This window comes from Erinaceus europaeus, chromosome 5 (assembly GCF_950295315.1).
Source record: "Erinaceus europaeus chromosome 5, mEriEur2.1, whole genome shotgun sequence".
Lineage (NCBI taxonomy): Eukaryota > Metazoa > Chordata > Mammalia > Eulipotyphla > Erinaceidae > Erinaceus > Erinaceus europaeus.
Genome location: NC_080166.1, coordinates 120,150,392 through 120,175,837, shown reverse-complemented (window position 1 = coordinate 120,175,837; position 25,446 = coordinate 120,150,392). Strand labels below are relative to the sequence as shown.

General features: G+C 36.2%; 1 protein-coding gene across 2 annotated transcripts in view; it reads left to right on the top strand.

Annotated features, from left to right (window-relative positions):
* Nucleotides 1–25,446, top strand: part of PAN3 (poly(A) specific ribonuclease subunit PAN3) — a 148,093-nt gene that overhangs the window by 18,564 nt on the left and 104,083 nt on the right. The window contains exons 4-5 of one of the 2 annotated variants that reach the window (XM_060191690.1): nucleotides 691–761; nucleotides 17,728–17,889. In XM_060191690.1, the coding sequence (XP_060047673.1) occupies nucleotides 691–761; nucleotides 17,728–17,889 (233 nt within the window). The remainder of the gene's footprint in view (nucleotides 1–690; nucleotides 762–17,727; nucleotides 17,890–25,446) is intronic. The other variant, XM_060191691.1, reaches the window with a different exon arrangement.

The following is a 25,446-nucleotide window of genomic DNA, read 5'->3' as shown; positions in this document are numbered from 1 at the left end:
GGATGGAACAATAACATCTACCGTTATTGATCCAAGTTGAGGGCAAGGACCTATGGGGGCCCACAAAGGGGTTTTTTGTGTCGTTCCTGATAGAAATGACTGGTAATATTGGGGAGAGGAATTTATTCGAGGTCTATGCCCACCCTGTCTGTTTGGGAATCTCAGGACTTCCCAAATAGGGCCCCAGCAGATAGGGTGGCCTGATAGTAACTAAAAAGTCATCTTTAAAGTATGCCGGTCTCTTGCCCTTATTCAGCTTTTTTTATGCTGACTTTTAATGCCATCATAGGTAGTATAAAGGCTGAGTAATATTATTTATTTTAAGTATCTTGAATTTGTATATTATAAAAAAATTGCCATGTACCTTCTATTCATTGCATGTGCCTCCATCTGGCCTTCTAAACACATTTCTAGTAACATGGATTAGCAGTTCTTTCATTTTTTTCATTCGGTTCTAAGAAAATAGATGCATCCTGATACATACAGGTTCTGAGTAAATGTGTGCTGTTTGTTAAATGAAGTATTCTTCAAATTGTGTTTCATTCACCCTAGGAAGTATTTAAACATCCGTGTATGTGAGGCATTGAATTTATTATTGTGGCACACCATATTTATTGTTATAATCATTGTAAAGTTCTTACTAGATTTATGGGTTACCTGAGTTGTCTGTGTGGAAACTTATTTCAACAGATCCTTTAACTACACCTGCTTCATCCTTGTTTAATGACTTTGGTGCCCTCAACATCTCTCAGAGAAGAAAGGTAGGTGAAATCAAAATTGATGTAAAACTAAATGGAACCTAGAAGTGACATTGGGGTTCCTACCTACAAAACCATTACTGCCTTTTTTAGAGGGGATTTTTTTATGAATGTATTTTTCTTGGCTTTTGTTTACCCTTTTTTTTGTTGTATCTCTTGGAGATATAATTTTATTTGGTTTCTGCATGAGTAGACACATTTTTGCTCATTTTCTGTATTTTAATGTGGCCTATTGGCTAGATATCTCTAATGTCACAGTTACTGCTAGTGTGACTCATTGTAGATCTGTTTGTGCTTTAACTTTATTTCCCGACTGCTTTGTCCAGATTTCCAGAATATCTCCCCTAATTTAAATTGCTATTAACAAGGCAGACTTAACAATCCTTAATGTTTTATAATTGACCCAACTGTTTAAAAGCAATGTAAAAATCTCTCTATTAAAAATTTAATTTAACTTTGTTTTGTTTGGAGTTGAGTCATATAACATGTCTAGATTTGGAAATTTTGTAGAAACAAATAGATGAAACCTGTATTGTAGTTTGACACTTTTATGAGAATCATCTTTTTAAAAAATTTTAAAAAATATTTATTTTCCCTTTTTGTTGCCCCCCTTTTTTTAATTGTTGTAGTTATTGTTGTTATTGATGTCTTCATTGTTAGATAGGACAAAGAGAAATGGAGAGTGGAGGGGAAGACAGAGAGGGGGAGAGACAGACACCTGCAGATCTGCATCCTTACGCTAGTCCTTGTGCTTTGTGCTATGTGCGCTTAACCTGCTGCGCAACTGCTGGACTCCCGAGAATCACTATCTTAATAGTAGCATTATGGTACTATGTTTGGTTAGGATCAGTAGCAGTTAAAGATGTTCAGAAGGTTGTATATCTTGATCAGAATTACTATAAAGATGTAACTCATTCAATTTCATAAGTAATGGAGTAAAAAGTTTAGAATTTTCAAAACCACTGTAAGCGTAAGCTACTTTTAAGAAATGTCTGATCACAGTGTACTAAACATGAAATTCAAGAAGACTAGGTATTCTCAAGATCTACAATTCCAGTTTTCTGGAGCCATGTAGTATAAGGGAAAAGAAAAAGTTACTTTAGCAGTTTTAGGAGGATGCCCCCCCCACATTGGCTCTTTCACAGAGTTAATATAATAGTTAAGTGTCATAAAGTGTTGATAGTCTTTCTGATGTATATTGGGAAATAAAATTAAGGTGACAGATATTAAAAAATATTCTTAATATGAAAATTTGGTGAACTGCATCTTTAAGTTGAAATATGCTTTAGAGCTTTTGAGCAAGAAATAATTAAAAAAAAACTACTGGCATTATATAAGTCCTTGGATATTAGAAAAGAGATTTAATGTCCATTCTTTAAAACTTGATTTTAGTAAAGAAAATGATAGAAGGAAATGTTATACCAAATATGTCAGTATTTATAGAGATACTGGAATATGTCCTGATGGAAACAATGATATCAGCACACTTGCTGCAGTTTTTAAGCTACTAGGTCTGCAGTTTTGTGCTAACTCTCTATACTTGTAATCTTGCCATGTGTGAAATGATGAACGTGTATCTTTCACCTCTGAAACTTGGTTTATCTAAACTGAAATGACTTACCTGTCATTCTTACTTAGAAATTCAGGGCTTATGTATTCTTTGAAAAACCCTATTTTCTTGCTATTTTCATTTAAATATTATTTAAGTACTTTAATCTTTTAGGCCCATTGTCTATGCCTATGTATTTAAATTGCTAAAGGTTGTGTTGGGGAGATTTATAGTATTCATACCAGAAATATATTTGGTGTAAGATTGTTGGATACTAAACACTATGAGTTAAAGACACTTAGAAATGTTTTCTTTTACTGTAGTATTTATAATATCTGCTTAATAAAATTTTAGTGGAAGCAAAACAGACTGAATATGTAAAAATTTCGGGCTGAACTAAAAGTTGGCTGTCATGTTTACCTGGTGACATTCCCATACATAATGATTGGTTAGGTTATACTATTTCATAGTTGGTTAGGCAAATCGTTTTCTGAAAATCTTAATTGAGCCAATTTCTGGACCTTTCCTGCTGTTTTTTTTTTTTTCCTGTAGTGTGTGTGAATTACTGTGACCAGATCAATTATTATTATTATTATTATTTTATTTTATTTTTTTACCAGGGCACTGTTCAGCTCTGGCTTATAGTGGTGCAGGGGATTAAACCTGGGACTTTGGAGCCTCAGGCATGAGAGTCTCTGCATAACCATTATGCTGTCAACCTCTGCCCCCGTATTATTATTATTTTAAAATATGTTTTGTTTATTATTGGATAGAGACAGAGAAATTGAGAGGGGTGAGGTAGAGAGGAAGTGAGACAGACACCTCCAGCCCTGCTTCACCACTTGTATAGCTTTCCCCCTCTAGGCTTGAACCTGGGTCCTTGTGCACTTTAATGTGAGCACCTAATCAGGTGCACCCCCTTCTGGCCCCATATCAATTATTTTACTATTGACGGTTTTACTATATGCAATATGGAAAATCTAAAATGAAAGCAATTATGATTTTTCTGTTTTGAATATAATTGAAAAGTCAGAACTATGTATACTGAGAATATGCCTCAGGGCACAACTAATCACAGTGTGACATTGAATCAGTGATAGTATATGAGTGGGTTATTACTCATCTATAGAGAGATAATTTAAAATTACAGAGAAATCTCCCTACTTCCCTCCCTTCCTGTCTCTCTTCCTCCCTCCTTCCCTCCCTTCCTCCCTCCCTCCCTCCCTTCCTTCCTTCCTTCCTTCCTTCCTATCAAAGTGATTGTTTCTTCTGTATTGAACTTAACTATTCCTCAGCCACCCTGTATACAGAATCTCAGAACTATATACAAGAGCCAGATGGTAGCACAACTGGTAAAGCACAGGGAAAAAAAAAATATATATATATATATATATATGCACATATATATGTATATATATATATTTTTTAAATTAAGTTTTTGTTTATTTACTTTCCTTTTTGTTGCCCTTGTTGTTTAACATCTCTTTATATAGAGAAATATATTTTTCTTTCTTTTTTTTCTTAAGATTTTATTTATTTATGAGAAAGATAGGAGAGAGAAAGAACCAGACATCACTCTGGCACATGTGCTGCCGGGGATTGAACTCGGGACCTCATGCTTGAGAGTCCAGAGCTTTACCACTGCGCCACTTCCCAGACCATGAGAAATATATTTTTCTATATAAATACATAGAATTTTTTATAATGGTATATAGTATTGCAGCCATCAAATATAATTATCATTTTCTTTCTTTTATTGAAAACACATTTACTAACTAGTGGGGGGGCACCAGGGGGAGAGAACAAGAATGAACCCAAGTATTACTTTGGCATATGTGATGCCAGGGATTGAATTTAAAATCTTATGTTTGAGACGCCAGTGCCTTATCCACTGTGCCACTTCTTGACTTTTTTCTTTTTTGTAGTCATATTTGTTTTACAAAAATCTAGGACTGTGATACAGAGGACTTTTTAAAAACAAATTACATTTCACAATTGATGTTTCAAAGGACATTTTTTTCCTTTATTTTCTTCAGGAGGAATACATACTTCCATAGGTAGAATACATACTTCCATACTAGACTGGGAGATAGCATAGTGTTTATACAGAAAGGCTTTTGTGCCCATGGCAGCAAAGGTCCCAGGTTAAAACCTCAGTACCACCAGAAGTCAGTTGAGCAGAACTCTGGTTATAAAACAAAACAAACAAACCCCCCAACATTATTTGAGAACATGTGTGACTGTTGTTTACTAAGGGCGGTGGTGGAAGAATCTGAGTCATGGTTACATACATGGTGACATATCCTGTGGGAGAGCTGAGTCCCCCAAAACACTGGAGGTGGAGGGTTTTTTAAAAAGATTTTAAAAATATTTATTACCTTTTGTTGCCCTTGTTTTTTTTGTTTTTTTTTTTTGTTATAGTTATTATTGTTGTTGATATCATTGTTGTTGGCTAGGACAGAAAGAAATGGAGAGACGAGGGGAAGATGGGGAGAGAGATACCTGCAGACCTGCTTCACCACTTGTGAAGCGATTCCCCTGCAGGTGGGGAGCTAGGGGGCTCGAACCAGCATCCTTACGCCAGTCCTTGCACTTTGTACCACCTGCTAACCCACTGCACTACTACCCGACTCCCTGGAGATGAAGTTTTATTGAAAATGGGAATTAACATGTTAGAGACTAATGCATGAAAACGTTTTTTAACCATAAAATGACAAAGTTGAATACTGATATGACAAAAGATGACATGACAGTTATTGTGAGTCACAGTTGTGATCTAGATAACAGTGAAATTTTCAGTAAGAAGCCCTTTGGGAATAGAATATAACAAATGTTGAAATACACATAATCATAAGTGAAGTAATTTTATATTATGACATCTTGCTAACTATTCTTGTTAAGCTATGATCTTTTTATTCAGGGCGGCTATTCATGATTGAGACCAATCATACACAGTGAGAAGAGCTCAGAATTTGGCTAGAATTCTTGGCTTTCTCTCATATCTTTGCTGATCTTCTCCCATTTCTGTCTTCTAGTCATCTTACTATCCAGCTTTTGCCTCGCTGCTTCCATTAAGGCAGAAAAGGCCCTGTTGTCTTCATTTATATTTCTTATATTCATCTAGCATGCAGCTTTACTTAGACATTTGCTTTTTATTTCTGACAGAAGGATCATGTAAATATATTAGAATTTAATATGTTAACTTTTATGGTTAGGTGGTGAAATAGTATATTTATTCCTTCTAATCTGGATTTTAAATCTGTTAGAATGAGGGAAGTGAGATCAAAAGGGATCGATCGGCTTGTCTACAAGAAGTAGGTAATAGAAGCCCTGTTCTGAATTATTCTGCTTTAGATTAAGTTCAGTAGCAGTGTTTTCCTTGCTTCTTTCCCTGTTTGATCCATTTAGAATTCTTTACCCACTACTTTCTACCTTAATATTCCACAGCCAGTAGATAGCTCACCCATAGACTGCATGCCTTCCCATTACACGAGTCACTTGGCGGCAACATGATACCAGGCGAAGCTCTGTGAATGGTGTAGTACTTTAGTTTCTCTCCTTCTCTCTCCCTGAATTAAAAAGAATGAAAAGTCAGTCCGTGAACAGTGAAACAGGAGATCCCAGTGCAATATATATACACACACACACATATATATATGTGTGGATATATATATATGTATCCATTTTTTTATATACTAAAGAAATACAGTGTACTTTCTGACTAATTTGATACTTAAGGTCCTGTTTGTGTTCTAATGTTTTTAAAAATGATGTTTACATTCACTTGTTCCCATTTTTTGCTATGTTCATCTAGGGATGCAACAGCAGCAACAACAACAACAAAAAAACCAGAATAATAAAGCAATTTGTAGAATATTTGTGGCAGAGTTCTTTTATAAAGGAAGTTAAAGTAAATTTTGTGAAATTAAACTGTAATATAGACTATCTGGAATGCAAAATCTCCCTTAGGTTAGGCTTCTTTTGGAACACTGGACCAAGTGCTGATTGCAGGATAAACAAAGATGAAGAGAATATAGAGAAGACATTGGAAAATAACAGAACTTTTAGTGGAAATTGAAAACTTACCTGTGAAACCTTTGCTTAAAAAGTTATTATATAATTTTTCAAATATTGTTTTACCTGTGATTAGATTTTACCCTTGAGTATTGAGCAGTAATATTATTGTGGAAAATTAATAAACATACTCAGAACTATTCTTTTACTGGTGTCTACTAAAAACCTTTTTTCTTCACTTGCCAAATTGTGGTAGGTAGTGTGTACTATCCCAAATGGAGCCAGATCTATGCTGGAGTTTAGATTTGTAGATACATATGAGTACTTTATGAAAACTGGTAGAGTTTTTGACGTCTAATGTTTTCTCAGCAGAGGAACGCTCATGGTTCCTGTCTATAGCTTGTTCAAGGGCTTCTTGGTATATGATACTTTATTTCTGTGCAAGCTTTAAAGTAAACTTAGTTTTGAAATGCCAGACTTACTATGGTTACCTTGTAAATATATTAAAAAGAGCAAAATACAAAGCTTTTGTGAAAATAATATGGTAATATCCTATGTGATGATTTTATCTGCTTAGTTTTAAATGGAAGTTGTTTTTATTTCCCTGTAATTTGAATATGCTGTCATTTTATGCTACTAATCTATAGTAATCAGTTTCTGTTAGCAAATGGATTTATGCTATCTTTTCTCCATATACCATTTCAATTGGCAAAGTTAAATATGATATTCTTAATATGTAAACCTTCAGTTTTACTCAATTTTTTAAAAGTTTTTTTAATATTATTTTCCCTTTTGTTGCCCTTGTTGTTTAACATTGTTGTGGTTATTGATGTTGTTGTTGTTGGATAGGACAGAGAGAAATGGAGAAAGGAGAGGAAGACAGAGAGGGGGAGAGAAAGACATCTCTGCTTCACTCCTTGTGAAGCGACTCCCCTGTAAGTGGGGAGCCAGGGGCCCAAACCGGGATCCTTTCAGTGGTCCTTGGGCTTTGCCACCACCTGCGCTTAATCTGTTGCGCTACCGCCCGACTCCCTCAATTCTTTAAAACGCCATTTAAGTGACATTGCATTAGAGTATGTTTAAAAATTAATTATAGAAAAGGATTAACTTTTGAAAGAGTTTTATTTTGTTAAATGGAGAGTGCTTGAGGGCCAGTGAAATAGTAGTGGTTTAACAATAGACTTAAAGCCTGAGGTGCCAGAGATCCCAGGTTCAGTCCCTGGCACCACCATAAGCCAGAGCTGTGTAGCTCTGGTTTAAAAAGAAGATGATGAAAAAAAAAAAAAGTTGCACTTTCAGGATTTGTCAGGCTATCGATGCTAGCCCGGCAAGGATTATATTGAGATAAAGATGTGCTTTGGAGAGAAGAGACCAAATTTGTTGTAATAAACGAGGGATTCAACTATAGACTTTCTGTACTTTATTTTCATTTCTACTCTGTGTACAACGACTACCTTTGTTTGAAAATATTTTTTTTCACATTTTGTGATTGCAAGGGATTTTGTCCTATTGATTAAAAAAGATCTCATGGAGCGGGGGATAGATAGCATAATGGTTATGCCTGAGACTCCTAAGTCCCAGGTTCAATCCTCTGCACCACAGTAAGCTAGAGCTGTGCAGTGCTCTGGTGTTCCTCTCTGTCTTTCTCTCTCTGTATCTCTCTCAAAAATAAAATACTTATTTTAAATAAAAAGATCTCATGAGAGACTTTTACTTTGGAGGTACGTGAATAGTGCCTTGGTGTTAAATGTGAACTGAAACAATTTGCATTTTATAGACAGTATGTAGTGCTGTTAGCTATAGTCATTATCTAGCAATGAGCATTGGAATTTTGAATTAATTCTTACCTAATAATAATAGCTACTATTAGGACCAACAAGAAGACATTCTGAGATTATCTGCTTGACTTCTCTATACTCTGGTGATTTTATCTACAAATGTAGTAGCTGTTATTGGGATTCATTTCTGATTTTCTGCAGAGTGTGGTGCTAAAAAATGAAACAATAAAGGTGTTTAGAATTCTCACCCATAAACATAAAAACTAATTTTCACTCAAACTATATAATTCCCCAGATCTGATTTATTTCCAATAATTTTTTTCTCATGTTTTGCAAATGGGGAGTAGGAACTGCTTAATTTTGTTTCTCTGAGTGACTTAAATTTCTCTGGAACATAATGTTTCTCCCTAACCCCACCCATACCAGTTTGGTCCAAAAGAGAGATTGCTTCATTTAGAAATTTGTGTTTTGTCATTTTAGGATAAGTGAGAATGATGTTAAGATTGTAATATGTTGGGGATATTGTCTGATGTAGAATAGAACTCTTTTAATTGAGGCCAGAGTGCCTTATATAAGCATACAAGCTCTGGGGCCTGCCCATACAAGCAAGTTATTTTAACCTCTTCTAAGCTTCGTTTTTTTCTGATCTATCAAGTGGTATTAAGGTAGTACCTATTAATGGCACACCTGGTTGAGCTCATCTGTTAGTTACAATGCTCAAGAACACCTGGGTTTGAGCCCTCTGTCCCCATCTGCTGGAGGAAAGCTTCTGAGGGGGTGAAGCAGGGCTGCAGGTGTCTCTCTGTCTCTGCCCCTCCATTTCTGGCTGCCTTTGTCAAATAATTTTTTTAAAATTTGAAATAAAAGATAGTACCTAGCTCACAAAATTGTATTAAGTACATTTTTTTATCATAAAGTGTTTGGCATAGTGTCTTGTGTTTGTCAGGTTATGATTGCTTATGATTCTGCAACTTACAAACTGCTTTACCTGTTTCCAGCTGTGTATGAGTACTTCTGATTAACCACTATCTTTGTTTTAAGTTTAACTATAGTTATTTACTTATTTATTTTGCCAACAGGGTTATAGGGTTATTGCTGTGGCTCAGAGCTTGCATGGCAACTCCACTGCTCCGTGTGTGTGTGTGTGTGTGTGTGTGTGTGTGTGTGTGTACACTCTTTTCTGATAGAGACAGAAATGGTAAGGGAGAAATACCTGCAGCACTCTTCTACCATTTGTGAGCTTCACCCCTTGTGGGTGGGGACTGTGGGCTTTAACCTGACTCCTTGTGCCCAAGACTGTGTGTTCAACCCCTTAATTGTACTTTCTTTTTTTCCCCCCTTAATTGTCCTTTTAATAGCAAATTTTAACTGAGTGCCATTTTTATTGGCCTTTTTCAACTATTAATAAATCAGACAGCATTCTATCTAGCAGAGATAAAGGATATCCAAAGTGTTCCAAAGAGAGGGCTGGGAGGACTAGCAAAGAAGAGATTGTGGCAAGGTTGAGTTAGAGCCTACTACTTCTAGGGCAGGTTATCAGTGTGTTTTCAAATTGTCTAGTTTAAGATTCCGTTTCTTGGGCTGAGTAAAACTGTAAAGTTAGGCATTAAGGCTCAATTTGGTGACCTGTGGTTTAGCAGACTCCCATTTTGTGCCTGGTATCTTTTAACCGTAGTAAAGAACATTTTCTTTATTTCTTTTTCTTGTCACTGGGACTCCACCAGTACAGATCAACTTTTTCAGACTGAAGAACAGAGTGAGCAAACAGAAGGGAGGTGGGGGAGGCTTCATAGCACACTTGAGTTTGGTGGTTGTCAAGCCTGGATTTGGGTCTTGCACATAACAAAGCAAATCAACTATCCAGATTTTTTTGGATAGTGTTTTCTTGGTCCAGCAACATTCCTGAAGGCAATTCTGCTTCAATCTGAGATTGAATTTAATCAAGGACACACACACACACACACACATATTTAAAGAACTTTTTGCTAAGAAATGAACATTTTGTCATAGTGGCTAGTTAGTTTTGAAAACCAATTTAAAAAATCAGTACAAATCTTATAATTAGTAACACAGTTGATTGTTAGTATATTCTTGTGGAAATAACTTACCTAACTTAAGAAGAACTGCTTTCACTTAAAATATTTTAATACTTGTGGTCAAAATATTTCTGGTTTCACTCTAAGGCAAAAGAATAGAAGTTTTAGATTTAAATTTTATTTATTTATTTATTTATGCCTCCAGGGTTATAGCTGGGGCTTGGTGCCTGCACCATGAATCCACTGCTCTTGGAGGCCATTTTTTTCCCTCCATTTTTGTTGCCCATGTTTTTATTGTTATTGCTGCTGCTATTGTTGAATAGTACAGAGAACCCGAGAGAGGAGGGGAGAGAAAGATAGACACCTGCAGGTCTGCTTCACCGCCTGTGAGGCAAACCCCCTGTAGGTGGGGAGCCAGGGGCTTGAACTGGGATTCTTACATTGGTCATTGTGCTTCGGCGCCATGTGCACTTAACCTGCTGAGCCACCGCCCGGCCCTCCAAATTTTAATTTTTTAGAAATTGAGTGTGCCCTTGATTAGGAACAGTATTACAACTAATCATTGTTGTCGTGGGGGTGTTATAAAACTTCACTGTAACATTTAGGATTTAAAAATAGAAGTAGTCAGGGTCTGAGAAGTAGCACAGTGGAAAAAGCATTTGAATTCTCATACATGAGGTCTTGAATTTAACCCCAGAATTCCATGTACCAGAGTAATGTTGCTCTTGCTCATTAACAACAACAACAAAAAAATGGCTTTGTGGACATTCTTAAATTAAAAAAAATTTTTCCCCCCTTTTGTTGCCCTTGTTGTTTTATTATTGTTGTGGTTATTATTATTGTTATTGATGTCGTTGTTGTTGGATAGGACAGAGAGAAATGGAGAGAGGAGGGGAAGACAAGAGGAGAGAAAGACAGGATACCTGCAGACCTGCTTCACCGCCTGTGAAGCAACTCCCTTGCAGATGGGGAACTGGGGGCTCGAACTGGGATCCTTGTGCTGGTCCTTGTGCTTTGTGCCATGTGCACTTAACCCGCTGCGCTACCTCCTAACCCTCCATTCTTAAATTTTTTGCAGATATTGTTGGAGATTCCTCCCCTAGGGTGTGATTCATAGCAGAGCTTAAAATTGTGTGTGTGTGTGTGTGTGTGTGTTTTCTATATTTGACGTGATTTAGATGAATTTTTATTTGCCAGCACCCTTTATTCTTTCTGTATTTCAGTTAGTATTGGTTCTATAAATTCAAGTCTTTGGTGTCATATATTTATCTATCAGTGACTTTAGCAGTGACAGTTTTCCATTACTTAAGCATTGAGAACATTAGTAACTTAATATTGAATACACTTTCATGAGAAGTTCAGTTATTGCATGGCAAGACAAAATATAAGTAGCTCTCTTTGGGGCTGACTTGTTTTGTTTTTGCTTTATGAGTCATTCATGGAGAAAATTGATTGGACCCAATATTCAGTCATTTGTAGTTTTGGATTTACTGTTCTAAATTATGTTGGTATAGGAATCTTTAAAATTCAGTTATATTAACACACAGTAAATTAGGTAATGATAGGTAGTTCTTTGCATTGATTAGGTGTTAATTTACTTGGTTTAAGAATTCAAATATCCCCACCTGCAGGGGAGTCGCTTCACAGGCGGTGAAGCAGGTCTGCAGGTGTCTATCTTTCTCTCCTCCTCTCTGTCTTCCCCTCCTCTCTCCATTTCTCTCTGTCCTATCCAACAACGACAACAACAATAATAACTACAACAATAAAACAACAAGGGCAACAAAAGGGAATAAATAAATAAAATAAATATTAAAAAAAAAGAATTCAAATAATTTTAACTACTTTGAGGTTTATTTTTTCCCCTCAATTTTGATTAATGGAATTTTTAATCTTATATTTGGTTTTTATAATTATAAATATGCTAAGGCAACTGGCTATTAATTAGTTGAGGGAAGACCATTCTAGGTTAGAAGAGGTATGTTATAAAAGAAACAAACTTGAGATTTCTTGTCAGTGGACTCCAGACCTTCAGGAGTGGCAGGATTTAATTTGCTGAATTGTTACTGTAAAGCATAGTGAATTAATACATCCACTAAGCCTGTTTGACCAGAGGTAATATTTCATATAGGTATACTGCTGTTTTCCAAATATGTGAAAGTATTATGATGGGTAAAAGGTTTATTTACTAATTTTTGATGGAGACAGAGCAGTTAAGAAGAATGAGGGAGACAGAAAAAGAAAGGCACCCATAGCACTGCCTCACTTACAGGAAGCTTCTCTCCCATGCTGGTGGGGAATAGGGACTTGAACCTGGGTCTTGGTGCATATTAGTGTATGTGCTTTACCAGGTGTGGCACTGCCCGGACCCACAAGTCATTTAAAGGTGTTGAAATCATTAGTTATGGTTATAGGATAATTATAGTTTTATCTTTTTGGTGGTCAGACCAATGAATGAGTGAATGAAAAACTCTGCATTTAGGTTTTTGAACTAAAACAGTACTAAAAATTCGTGTTTACTATTCTTACTTTTTGATACAACCTAGAGACCTAGTATTTGTTAGGAATGAGAGTAGACTTTCCTTATACCTGAATTATTAGAATGGGCTCTTATGGACTATCTCAAGGACTTTTGAAGAGCCAGGACTTTGGGGGCTTTGAGTAATGGTCTTGAAGACTGAGTATTTAGGCTAAGTTATAAAGTTGGAGGGATGTTGAACTATTGAGCATTTATTCTTTTTTTGTATTCTGGGAGAGACCCAGCTTCTCTTTGTACCTACTACTAATTGTTTCTTATCCACACCTTCCCTGCCTCCCATAACCGTACTTTTTACTTTACTACCTGCCTGTTCACTGCACAAGTAGCCTTAGTAGTCTTGGGTGTTATTATTGTTTTAGAAATGGAGAATCTCAGACTTCACTTCAGGCCTCCTGAACAGAATCTTTTTTTTTTTTTTTAATTTTTTTTATTTATAAAAAGGAAACACTGAGAAGAAAAACCACAGGATAAGAGGGGTACAACTCCACACAGTTCCCACCACCAGATCTCTGTATCCCATCCCCTCCCCTGACAGCTTTCCTATTCTTTATCCCTCTGGGAGTGTGGACCCAAGGTCATTGTGGGGTGCAGAAGGTGGGAGGTCTGGCTTCTGTAATTGCTTTCCTGCTGAACATGGGTGCTGACAGGTCGGTCCATACTCCCAGCCTGTCTCCCTCTTTCCCTAGTGGGGTGGGGCTCTGGGGAAGCGGGGCTCCAGGACACATTGGTGGGGTCATTTGCCCTGCTGAACAGTCTTTAATTTAACAAGATCTCCAGAAGATCCATATGTTCATTACAGTTGAGAAGTACTAATTTAGAATATGTTCTCAAACTATCCTTTAAAAAAAACTAAGTTTATTTTTTATAGAGCCCAGTGAAAAGGATATTTCTGCTTTTTGTGCTGTTTATATTTTGTGAGGGAAACTATATATAAGTCAGTTTTGTAGTAAATATTGAAAATAACACAGTAGTGAGAAAAAGGGAAAAGCACAGACTGGTGGATACTTTATCACAGAAACAAAAAGATACTGTGAATTTTGATGCAAAATACGGTTTCAGAAAAGCAGGTAAGAAAAGCATGCCATTTTAAAAGCTCATTTCCTTAATCAGCAGACCAGACTGGCAAAGCCAGGATCAGCAACTTTTTAAAAAAAATTACTTATTTTTATATTACAGAATTACATGTCGATGGGTTTGAAGCCACACCATTCCTACCACCAGAACTCTGAAATCTTCACTTTCCCCACTGCAATCCACCACAGATTGCATACCATAAGATTGTAGACATGGGCCAACCATCATCTTTACAACTATTTGCCCACATTTATACATAATTGCCCCCTTTTTTCCCGATTCAATCCTCTCTTCCCCTCTAAGCCACTCATGACAACATAACTACCTTCATATGTCCCTCTCCTTTTCCTTCTCTCTGGGTGCTCTGGAGCTGGAGTTCAGAGCCCTCTTATCTCTATCCTATCACTTCTCCCCTGCTGGGAGTATGGATCAGGGTTGTTTTTGGGGAGCAGAAGGTAGGAGTTTTGGCTTCTGTAGCTGCTTCTCTGCTGAGCATGGGTGTTGACAGGTTGATCCATACCCCCAGCCTGTTTCTATCTCTTCCTAGTGGACCAGAGCTCTGGAGATGTGAGGGCCCAGCAACTTCTCATTGTTTTCAAGATTGGAGTAGGACTAGATTGCTGGAAACTAGGTAGGGGGAGAATATAATTATTTGAGAGAGGTAGAAAAAGGCACTTATCAGCTTTGGATTCAGTCTGGTACCTCTGGGTCCTTAGACATTAAGACTAGTACATTGATCTTCCCAACTCATCAGCAGTGTTATGTTTTTGTTTTAACTTAGTGACAGAAAAGGTGGTTTGGGGGCTGGGAGGAGAGAGACAGCATAGCTGAAGCTTCCTTTATACTGCATGAGGGGCTAGACTCGAACCTGGGTGGTGAACATGGCAAAGCAGCATGCCATCCAGGTGAGCAGTTTTGCTGCTAGTAGTAGTTTTTAGCCTAGCAGATCTTTCCCTAACTAGGAGTAGCTGCTTTATATTCCCATTGTAATTTCCAGAAGTTTACATCCTTCACTGAGACCACTGACTCTCACCTGGGGGCAGCTCTGTTCCTCTGCTCTCAGGGAACACAAAGACGTGGTAATACTGGCATCTAGTGGTTAGGGGCGAGGATTGCTGCTAATCATCCTGCAGTGCACAAGACAGACACAACTAAGAATTACCTATTAACTAAAATTGAGGTGGGAAAATCCCAGTTAGATTACTGTCAGCGGCCTACTGATTTGTTTACCCTTTTCCGGTTTGTCTATCATTCATAAGCTTTCAACAGTTCTCCATTGCCTTTGGAATTATGTCTAGTCTTTCAGGCATAGGATATAAAACTGCTTTTACTGCTTTCAGGCACCGATTTTTATTCTCATGCTTGATCCTTCAGTAATGGTAGACTGAAGGTTCGTAGTTTTCTCTAGTACTGTATGGGTCTGTAGAACACTCTCTTAGTTTATAAAACATTTCCTCCTTCCCACATTCCTGCCCTCCCTGTCTAGCAAAAGTACAGACCTTTTGCCTTCTCTGTGAGACTTTTAAATGTTATTTTATCTTTATCTGCCCTGTTGGGACTTTGATTGCATATGCATTTATTATGTCACAAGAGTGGTTACTGTTTGTTGGCTTTGCTATTTACTAGATCATATCCTCTTTTTTGAGGGGAAGGTTTATGTTTTATTCATTACTATATTCCAAGTATGTAGAACATGTAAACTGGGCTCTCAGGTCTTCAACTGAAGATACAATTTTTCTTCAAGGAATAATTAGTGGTTTATATAATTTGGAAACTTTTGGGCTGCTGGAAAAGTCATGACACATTTTAACACAGAAAAACAGAAAAAAATACACCATGAGTTTTCTGACAATCCAGTAACTTACAGGTGAAATTTTACTATAAATTGTTCTATGCAATAAAATTTATATGATCTTTTTGCTTTACTATCCTGTTTTCTACTGCTGTTATCTTTTTTCAAATGTCATTTCTACTTTTACTTACAGTACTTTAAATGTTATTAATGCACTTAATATTTTTATTCAGTGTTACATAGAAAGTAAAAGACTTCAGTCTCTAGCTATCTATTGAAGAAATGTACACCTATAATGGCAAATTGGAATCCATTCTCCTACCTAGGAAGAAAGACCTTAGGCTGATTATAGGCTTTAGGGGAGATGAGGTGGAGGGAAAGGACTAAAAATTTTTATCTGTAAAAACAAGGAATAGTTGATACTTGTTGGAGAGAGTGAATTTGAGAAGGACATTTAAAGCAGTGATTTTTCTTTCAGGTTTATGACTGGGATTTAGATGCTCTTATATGAGTCCTATCAGTTGTGAATTTTGTATAAGTATTTGTAGATAGCACTGAACTTTTCTGGTAGAGTTAGAATAATCCTTAACCTACACATTTTCTAAAATATAAATATTAAACTAGTGAAAGCTTAATTACCGTTTGTACACATTACATCCCATACATTTTTGTTTATGAATTATTTTATTTGAAATACCTTAGCAGGTCTGAAGGTGGCTAATCTGGCAGAACACACACCTTACAATGCATAAGGACTCAGGTTCAAGCCCTGGTCTCCCCTTGCAACGGGGAAGCTTCACAAGTGGTGAAGCAGTGCTACAGGTGTGCCTCTACTTCTCTATATCCCCTCCCCTCTGTTTTTCTCAGTCTATAAAAAATAAGAAGAAAGAAAAGAACAAACAACTGGACTTATAATTCACTTATAATTTAGTCTCAAAAGGTAAAATTTTATCATCTGCAAAAATTTCTTGTGACATAAACAGAGGGTATTGACTTGGTCTAAGATTACATTAAGGTGGAAATACTGTAGTCTCATGAAACTGTCCACTGTGATGTATTGGGTAAGTGGTCACTGAGTTACCTCCTTTATATAAGTTTAATTCTTTTAAAATCTGTGACAACATAGCAGAGGCCTATTTATTTGCAGAGTGGAAAATCTAATGTACACACAATAGTTTGCAGAGGGATGGTTATCTGCAAGGGTTTTGAAACTTAGAAATTAAATATTGGCATCAAATTAATTGCCTTCATACTGGAAAATTTAATTTTACACGTTTATATGGCTAAACCTTTTTTTGAAGAAGGTTGATATTAACTGTTTCAGAAGCTTTCTGACAGAAAACCTACAGGTCTTAAATACCTTCCTAAGAATGTTCACAAATACACACATTCTCTTTTTATCCTCTGTCTTTTTTGCCCTTTCCCTCACTTTAGGAGGCAACATAGTACAAGATTGTTATAAAGTAAGATAAAATGTAAAATCATATTTAGAAAAGCCTTCCATCAATGTTAAGATGGTTTACTATAGCCACTAAGCGTATACTTTTATTGGACAACACTTAGTGTTCAAATTACTGAGATTTATAAGACTGTGAAGCATTTGTATTTTTAAGTCTTTTTTTTTAAATGAATACCATAAGCTGAATGTCAACTTAAGATAGTATGACTTGCACTCTGACTTAATGTATATAGAATTTTTACAGTAAAAAAATTGATTTCTTAGGAATTAGCTGTTTCTTTTAAGTAAGATCATGGAAATGAGGTCATGATATGGGAAACAGAAAAGATCTAGTTTGGAGTTTTTTCCCCCCTGTATTTTGTGTCTTTGAAGCCATTTCTTCATATTGCAGTGAGAATAGGTAAGTGCCAGTGGATTTTTTTTTTTTTTTGCAAAGCATTTACTTTGCTGACTGAATTTTTTACTTACTAAAATCTTACAGGGTAGATTGCAATGTATTTCTCTAAAACATCTGTTGCTTTATATAATGTTATTTATCTATTAGAATTGTGGGTTATTCTGGATATCTGTATTGGGGTGGGAAGTGGTGGGTGGAAATAAGGACATTAGCGGGAGGGTCTTAGAAATGTTGCTTGTCTCCTATTCTACCATTCATCTTACCTTCTGTATGTTAGTTTAGATTAGTATGAGGATGTTAGGAGTGGCCTGGTTTCTTTCCTTCTTTTTCCTAGCCAAGGAAGTATCGCCTGGGCATGCTGGAAGAGAGGCTAGTTCCGATGGGATCAAAGGCACGAAAAGCAAAGAACCCTATTGGCTGCCTTGCTGACAGTTGTAAATCAGGAGTACCCATCAATATGGTTTGGTGGAACAGAGTCACAGAAAACAATCTACAGGTAAAAAATAATTTTATTAGACATTTTTTGAAAGTGAATATCTTGGATACTTTGTGTCTGTGGGCTGCTGGTGGGTGTGAGACTGAATGGGTTAGCTGTTACACTTAAGTGATTTTTTTTTTTTTTTTTGTAAAAATCAAAGTAGTTAGTGGCCCATTATTAACTAACCAAATAATTTTTTTTGTTATCTCTGCTTATTATTTATTTCCCTATTACTTTATTGAATTTATTGACTTTTGTTAAGAGTTCAACATCTTAATACATTAAGTTACTTGATATACTATATTGAGAAGTTATAATTTACTACAGAAAAGGTCATTTATTTGAAATTTGAGTATGGAAGTTACACTTTTTTATGGATAAATTTTTACTAGAATATAAAAATAGTATGTAAACAAACTTGGCAAGTGTTGGCTCTATATCTTCAGCTACATGTTAGAGAATTATAGATTGCTTCAGTTTTTCACTCTGCCTTCTTGTTACTGAGTAATAAAAATAATTTTTATAACTTGAAGAATAACTTTTATTTTAGCTTGTGAATAACTAAAAATTAAATTATTTAATTTTAATTTGACTGTAATTTTCATTTAAAATAATTATTAATTGTATAATATAGGCAGTTCTATTCATCAGAATTTCAGTTTAGCTGGATGTAGTAGAAAGTTTCCTACCAAACTTTCTGAATAAATTAATATTTTTATACATGTTAACAACAGACCCATAATCCCACGAGTTCATACTGTACACAAAAAAGATGTAATGCTATTAGCATCTTGCTTTTATTTCTGTTGATAACCTTGTATCATGAAGGGGCTCTATATTATCCTTTTTTTAATGTTAATGCCACTGCAGTATCTTATGTTGAACTGGACACAGGACTACAGAAATTTTTCTAAAAAAAAGATAATATATGGCATTTGGCCCAACTGAAAGTTTTTTTTTTTTTTAGTAGTTTTTCTAAAGATAAACTTGGAGGAAAGGACTACATAATATATACAATACTTAAAATTAGTGGGTAATTTTGACAGTACCAATTATGAATAGTAATATAACTTACTGAATTTTTGTCTTGGAGATTAGAAGATTTGATGTGGGTTGTTAGAAATATTTTTCAGTTTTAAAAAGAAAGCCTGAAAATAAATTAGACCCTAGCCATAAAAGAACAGGTAGGAACTACTTGTAGACGCTAGGGTGAGGGACTCAGCCTTACTGCAGCTTACTACAGCTTATTCTTACTACAACTATTCTCCCTGTTCCTGTGGCGGGGTTGGGATACATCCTTGTCACATGACTTGGAGATACTTAGGTTAATATAAGAGTATACATTAAAATTACGTTACTTAGGTTAATATAAGAGTATACATTAAAATTACGTTCTGTTTCTAATTAAGACAGTATTGATAGATTTACATTCATGCATATGAAAGATTAAGTTGCTTCTATTTCAAACAGTGTTGATTTATGCTTCCAATAGTTAATTTCCTTTAAGAATATGAGTAGTACCTTTTTTTAGTTTGGCCTAAAATTGAAAGGTACCACATACTGAATCAGATGTTGAAAATACTAATCTAATGTCTGTGACTATGTTTGTTGATCTCAAAATTGGTTCCTGGTATTGTTCATACAGAGCAAAGAGGATGACAGTACTTTTTTGCTGAAATTTTTGTCATTTTGTGCTATAAGAAAATAGATAAATCAACTTTGATAATACCTTTTTTTTTGGTATTGTGTGATTTTGTCTTAATAGTTATACATAAAAATTTTTGAAGGGTGGCACAGCCAAATGCATTACTAATCATAGTTATTGTTCACATATGGTATCTTTTCTCCCCTTTTGTTGCCCTTGTCATAAATGTTGTTATTATTGCTGTCGTTGTTGGATAGGACAAAGAGAAATTGAGAAAGGTAGGGAAGACGGAGAGACAAAGACAAGACACCTGCAGACTTGCTTCACCGCTTGTGAAGCAACCCCCTGTAGGTGGAGGCTCAGGGGCTTGAACTGGGATCCTTAACGCCGGTCCATGCGCTTCGTGCCATGTGCTCTTAACCTGCTGCACTACTGCCCGGCCCCCCATATATGATATCTTATGCCAGGAACTGTGCTATGGGAAAAATTTTTAAATCTCTTTTGGCCTTCCTAATAGCTTACGGGACAAATATCCAGTAAGGCACTGTTAAATGAAGAAACATCTTCAGAGAAATTAATATATACACATATTATATTGTTTATTAATCATTGCTTGGACTTCACTATTCTAGAGGCAGAAATGGGGTAGGTTGGGAAGCACCACAGTACTGAACCATCCTCCAGTGCTGCAGGGGCCAGCCAGGCTCTACTCTGAGTGGTGTGCATGCCAAAGCAGGTGCACTCCAGATGAGCTGTTTTGCTGGCTTGAATCCAAGTATAGTTAAGGTTAAGTAGTAGAGAAACCATTTTTGTTAGACTTTAGACTATCTGTGTGGTATACCTGTAATTATATCAGAGCAATGACTAAGTTTGTTTGTTTTTACATTGTTAGGGTTATTGAATTATACTACAGTTGTTGGCATATGGGTATAACTTCTCATCTCCATGTAATGGGTGGGTAGGTATCTGCAAAACATTCTAGTCCCCAGTGTAGGCCCTTATCCGCCATCATGCACCAGTATCCCAACATTCCCCCTGCCCCTTACCCCCTGCCCCATTCTCTTCACCGCCTTCACCTTTGCTTTGGTGCAATATGCGATACCTGGTTAGGATTGGTTTGAATTTACAACTGGTTATCTAAGCTGCTGCTCCTCCACCCTGGTGGCTGAGAATGTGTATAGTTGTCTAGACATGAAGTGTATATAACAGGTACAGCTTTGCAGTGTTTTCAAGATCCATTCTTAATCTTCTTAATTTCCCCAGTAGTATTTTGCAACCTTTCTTTATAGAACTTTAAATGTTTCTTTATATTTATTAATTTTGACCATATTTACTACTTAATTTTGAACTGACAACTTTAGAAATTCTTCTTTTTTGTGTTTATATATTTTTTTTATTTTTGAGAGAGATTCAGAGAGAGAGAGAGAGACAGACAGACAGACAGACACCAGAACACTGCCCAGCTCTGGCTTATGGTGGTGTGGGTGATTGAACCTGGGACTTTGGAGCCTCAGGCATGAGAGTCTCTTTGCATAACCATTAGGCTATCTACCCCCACCCCTTCTTCTTTTTAAATTTTTTTTATATATTTATTTTCCCTTTTGTTGCCCTTGTTTTTCATTGTTGTTGTAATTATTGTTGTTATTGATGTCATTGTTGTTAGATAGGACAGAGAAATTTGGAGAGAGGAGGGGAAGACAGAGAGGGGGAGAGAAAGATAGACACCTGCAGACCTGCTTCACCGCTGGTGAAGCGACTCCCCTGCAGGTGGGGAGCCGGGGGCTTGAACCAGGATCCTTAAACTGGGTCCTTGTGCTTTGCGCCATGTGCGCTTAACCTGCTATGCTACCTCCTGACTCCTGAAAATTTTTTACTTCTGAAACAGAAGAAAAATAGCAAACAAAAACCTTAAAATAGCAAAAGCTCCCTGAAGCTTGCTTGCTTTCTCTTCCTTTCTCTTTTTTTTCTCTCATTTTTTACTTGTTTTTTTTTTTTTTTAATATTTATTCATGGGAGTCGGGCTGTAGCGTAGCGGGTTAAGCGCAGGTGGCGCAAAGCACAAGGACCGGCATAAGGATCCCGGTTCGAACCCCGGCTCCCCACCTGCAGGGGAGTTGCTTCACAGGCGGTGAAGCAGGTCTGCAGGTGTCTATCTTTCTCTCCCCATCTCTGACTTCCCCTCCTCTCTCCATTTCTCTCTGTCCTATCCAACAACGACAACAACAATAATAACTACAATAAAACAACAAGGGCAACAAAAGGGAATAAATAAATGAAATAAATATTTTTAAAAAATTATTCTTATTAATGAGAAAGATAGGAAGAAAGAGAGAGAGAGATCACTCTGGTACATGTGCTGGCAGGGATTGAACCTCAGGACCTCATGCTTGAGAGTCCAATGCTGTATCCACTGTGCCACCTTCTGGATCACTCTTTACTTCTTTTTAAGAATTTATTTATTTATTTCTGGGGCCAGGCGGTGGTGCACCTGGTTAAGCACACACATTACAGTGCATAAACAAGGTCCCAGGTTCAAGCCCCTGGTCCCTGCCTGTAGAGGGAAAGCTTCCCAAGTGGTGGAGTAGGGCTGCAGGAGTCTCTCTGTCTTCCTCTCCCTCTCTATCTCCCCCACTCCTCTCAATTTATCCTCTGTCTCTATCCAATAATAAATAAGTAAATAAAAATTAAAAAGAAAAACCTAAAAAAAATATTTCTGAGAAAGATGGGGGGGAGAGAGACAGAGAGAGAGAGAGAACCAGACATCACTCTGGTACCTATGCTGCCAGGGATTGAACTCTGGACCTCATGCTTGAGAGTCCAATATTTTATCCACTGTGCCACCTCCCGAACTACTTCCTGAAGGTTTCTATATGAATTAATCATACTCAACTTTTATTCCCATAAATATTGCATTTCTTACAAGAGCCTCATGAGTCCTTGATCTTTTTATACTTAGTAATCTTTTTATTTCCTACCAAGAATCTAATGATACGAAAAAGCTTGTTTAATAACACATATATGAAACAGTTGATTTATGTTATTCTAAAAAGTATACATATTTTCTCTAACTTCTATATAAATTTATAACTGTGTATCTAGTAGGGTGGTATGATTGGCATATATAAATATCCTAATGGAGAATCAAAGATAGTTAATGTTTTACTTAGTTTCTTTTTTTAAAAAAACAGAGTTCTGCTTAGCTCTGATTTATGGTGGTTCCAGAGATTGAACCTGGGTTTTGGAGCCTCAGGCATGAGAGTCTCTTTGCATAACCATTATGCTATCTCTTCTGCTACCACCTTAATTGTTTGTACATTGGTGGAGACTAAATTTATTTTTTGTATAGTTTGAAATATTAATGATGGCCACTTTATTGATTGTTGTTTGTGAAGTCCCTACTTGGGGATTCCAGGGCAAGATTCTAGTCTATTTTACTTCTAAATTATTAATTTATTATTTTATTATTATTTTAAACATTAATTTCCTTTTGTTGCCCTTGTTGTTTTATTGTTGTAGTTATTATTGTTGTTGTTACTGGTGTCATTGTTAGATAGGACAAAGAGAAATGGAGAGAGGAGGGGAAGATGGGGTGGGGGGAGAGAAAGATAGACACCTGTAGACCTGCTTCATCGCTTGTGAAACGACTCGCCTGCAGGTGGGGAGCCGGGGACTGAACCAAGCCCCCTGCGCCGGTCCTTGAGCTTTGCACCACCTGTGCTTAACCTGCTGCGCTACCACCCGACTCCCTGGCCCAGATCTTTTTGATTCTAAATTCTGAGATTTTCATGCTATATTGCCTATCTCTAATTCCTGTTCTTTTAAAATTCTCTAGTATCTTTCAATTACCTTTTTTTGTCATTCCTGACAGAGGTTATACCTTCAGTTGAAATCCTGAATAATTTTAGTTAGAGCTCTTCAGGATTTGATCTGCCATACTAAGATAATTTTCCCTTAATCATTCACATATATCTTATGCATATGAAATCTTTTACTTTTGTATATATGAAATACATGGTCAATTCTCTACCTTTATGTCTCTGTACCATTGTTATGCAAGCCTGAAAAAAGATCTTTGCTTTCTGTTCCTTCAGAAGTTAAGATATATACTACCCTTTCTGTGAAAGCTTGTTCATATATCTGAGATTAAAAATAATTTTTTAGTATTAATGCCAATAGTTGTTATTATTTAATAGTTGTTCTTCCTGTTTTGTTTCCTTTATGCATTTATCTCTTCCCCATTTGGTTGTAAATATTTGAGATTAGGCATGTGTTTATTATCTCTGTATCCTTTGGGCATTCTACTTGTCTTAAATGTTACTGTTTGGTTTCTTATTAGGTACTATGTGCAGTTTACGATATTTATTCTGTGACTTTATATATTTTAAAAAAGAGACCATAGGTTTACTGAGACCTCTAACCATCTCATGTTTCCATTGCTTAGTTTTATTATTGCAGTCAATCTAGATGAAATGATAGTGATTTCATTTTAAGTGTTAGGAGATTAAAAAATGTAAGTGCAATGTTGTTCAAGTGTTCTTGATACTGTTCCACCTTCTGAGCCTGTTTTGTATTTTTCTTATGATCTCAAGTCCAGTACCAAGCAGATGGTAGATGGAAATTCAACTGAGACTTAATCTCAGCAATACCTGGTGCACTTTGATCTTGACTCATTTGCTGTCTGACATGATAACCATTCCTCTCCTTGACTACCAGTCTCTCTGTGAATTCAAGATTTTCCATTTGTTCTGTGACCATAAAGTTCACATAATTTAGGAATGGATTTTTTTCTTTACCACTGACTTTAGCCAAATTACTGTAAGGGTTCTGATTAGCACATAAAGAGCATAGAAAATGTTGATTTCTCCAATTTCACACCTTTATCTTTGTTGATGTCTACTTGAGAACACTCTTGTCAATTATATTCAGATGTATATTACAGTATGGTATAGATAGGATTGGGATATTGATAATTAAGTTTCTTTTAGGGACTGCTTAAGTTGTTTAAAATATTTAAAATAATAGTTTAAAATGCTTTTAGAGGGAAGGAATAGCAATGTGCTCCCATTCTTTAGCCAAGAATTAGGAGCAACTGGAATGAAAGAATGAAAAATGGCATGATTTTCTAGACTCCCCCGAGCATGGCAGGTTAAGATTCACATGAAAGTCATAATACGCTATATAAATTCATTCTCATTTTGTCTCAGACCTTTGAAAGTAGTGATGTATTAGTGCATCATCAGAATACTGTGTTTTAGATAATCTAGCCAAGTAATGTAATAAAGTTGTTAGACTGGTGGGTGTATTAGGAGATTCATACTTGTGAACATCTTTTTTTTTTTTTTTCCCATCCAACCCTGCTGGTCTGGTTAAATGGCATTTTCTTGTATTTAATGCTCAAAATCTTTGGCTCACAAATTCTGTGAAATATAGTTGCTTATTGCAAGTGCTTTTGAGATCTCAGGGAGTTAGTTAATAGAAACTCTGGATATACTTGCTCAGATTTGATTTCTAGGCTCAGGTCCTAGGAAACTGGGTCATTTGGACTTTAGATGGAATGGATTAGATCTTAAAAGAGCCTATTCAGGATTCCTTAAGACTTTGAAAAATGATAAAACTAAAATTACATACTATATATGTTCTACTTTCTGACCCTTTGCCCACCCCATAATCTTTTTATCTTCATTTCTATAGCTGCTATTCTGAATCTTTTTAACATTTTCCTTAAACCTACCCACCCCCTGTTATGTTTCTGTGTCTGTGTCTGTGTCTGTGTGGTATCAATAAGAATGACTTGCCTTAAAAAAAAAAAAAAAAAAAAAGAATGACTTGCCTTATCTGTTGACTTTTTGTCTATGTATATTTTCTTTTTTCTTCTAAAATGTGACTGTTTACAGCATTTGAAGTGTTATCCTTCCCCCCCTTTTGTTGCC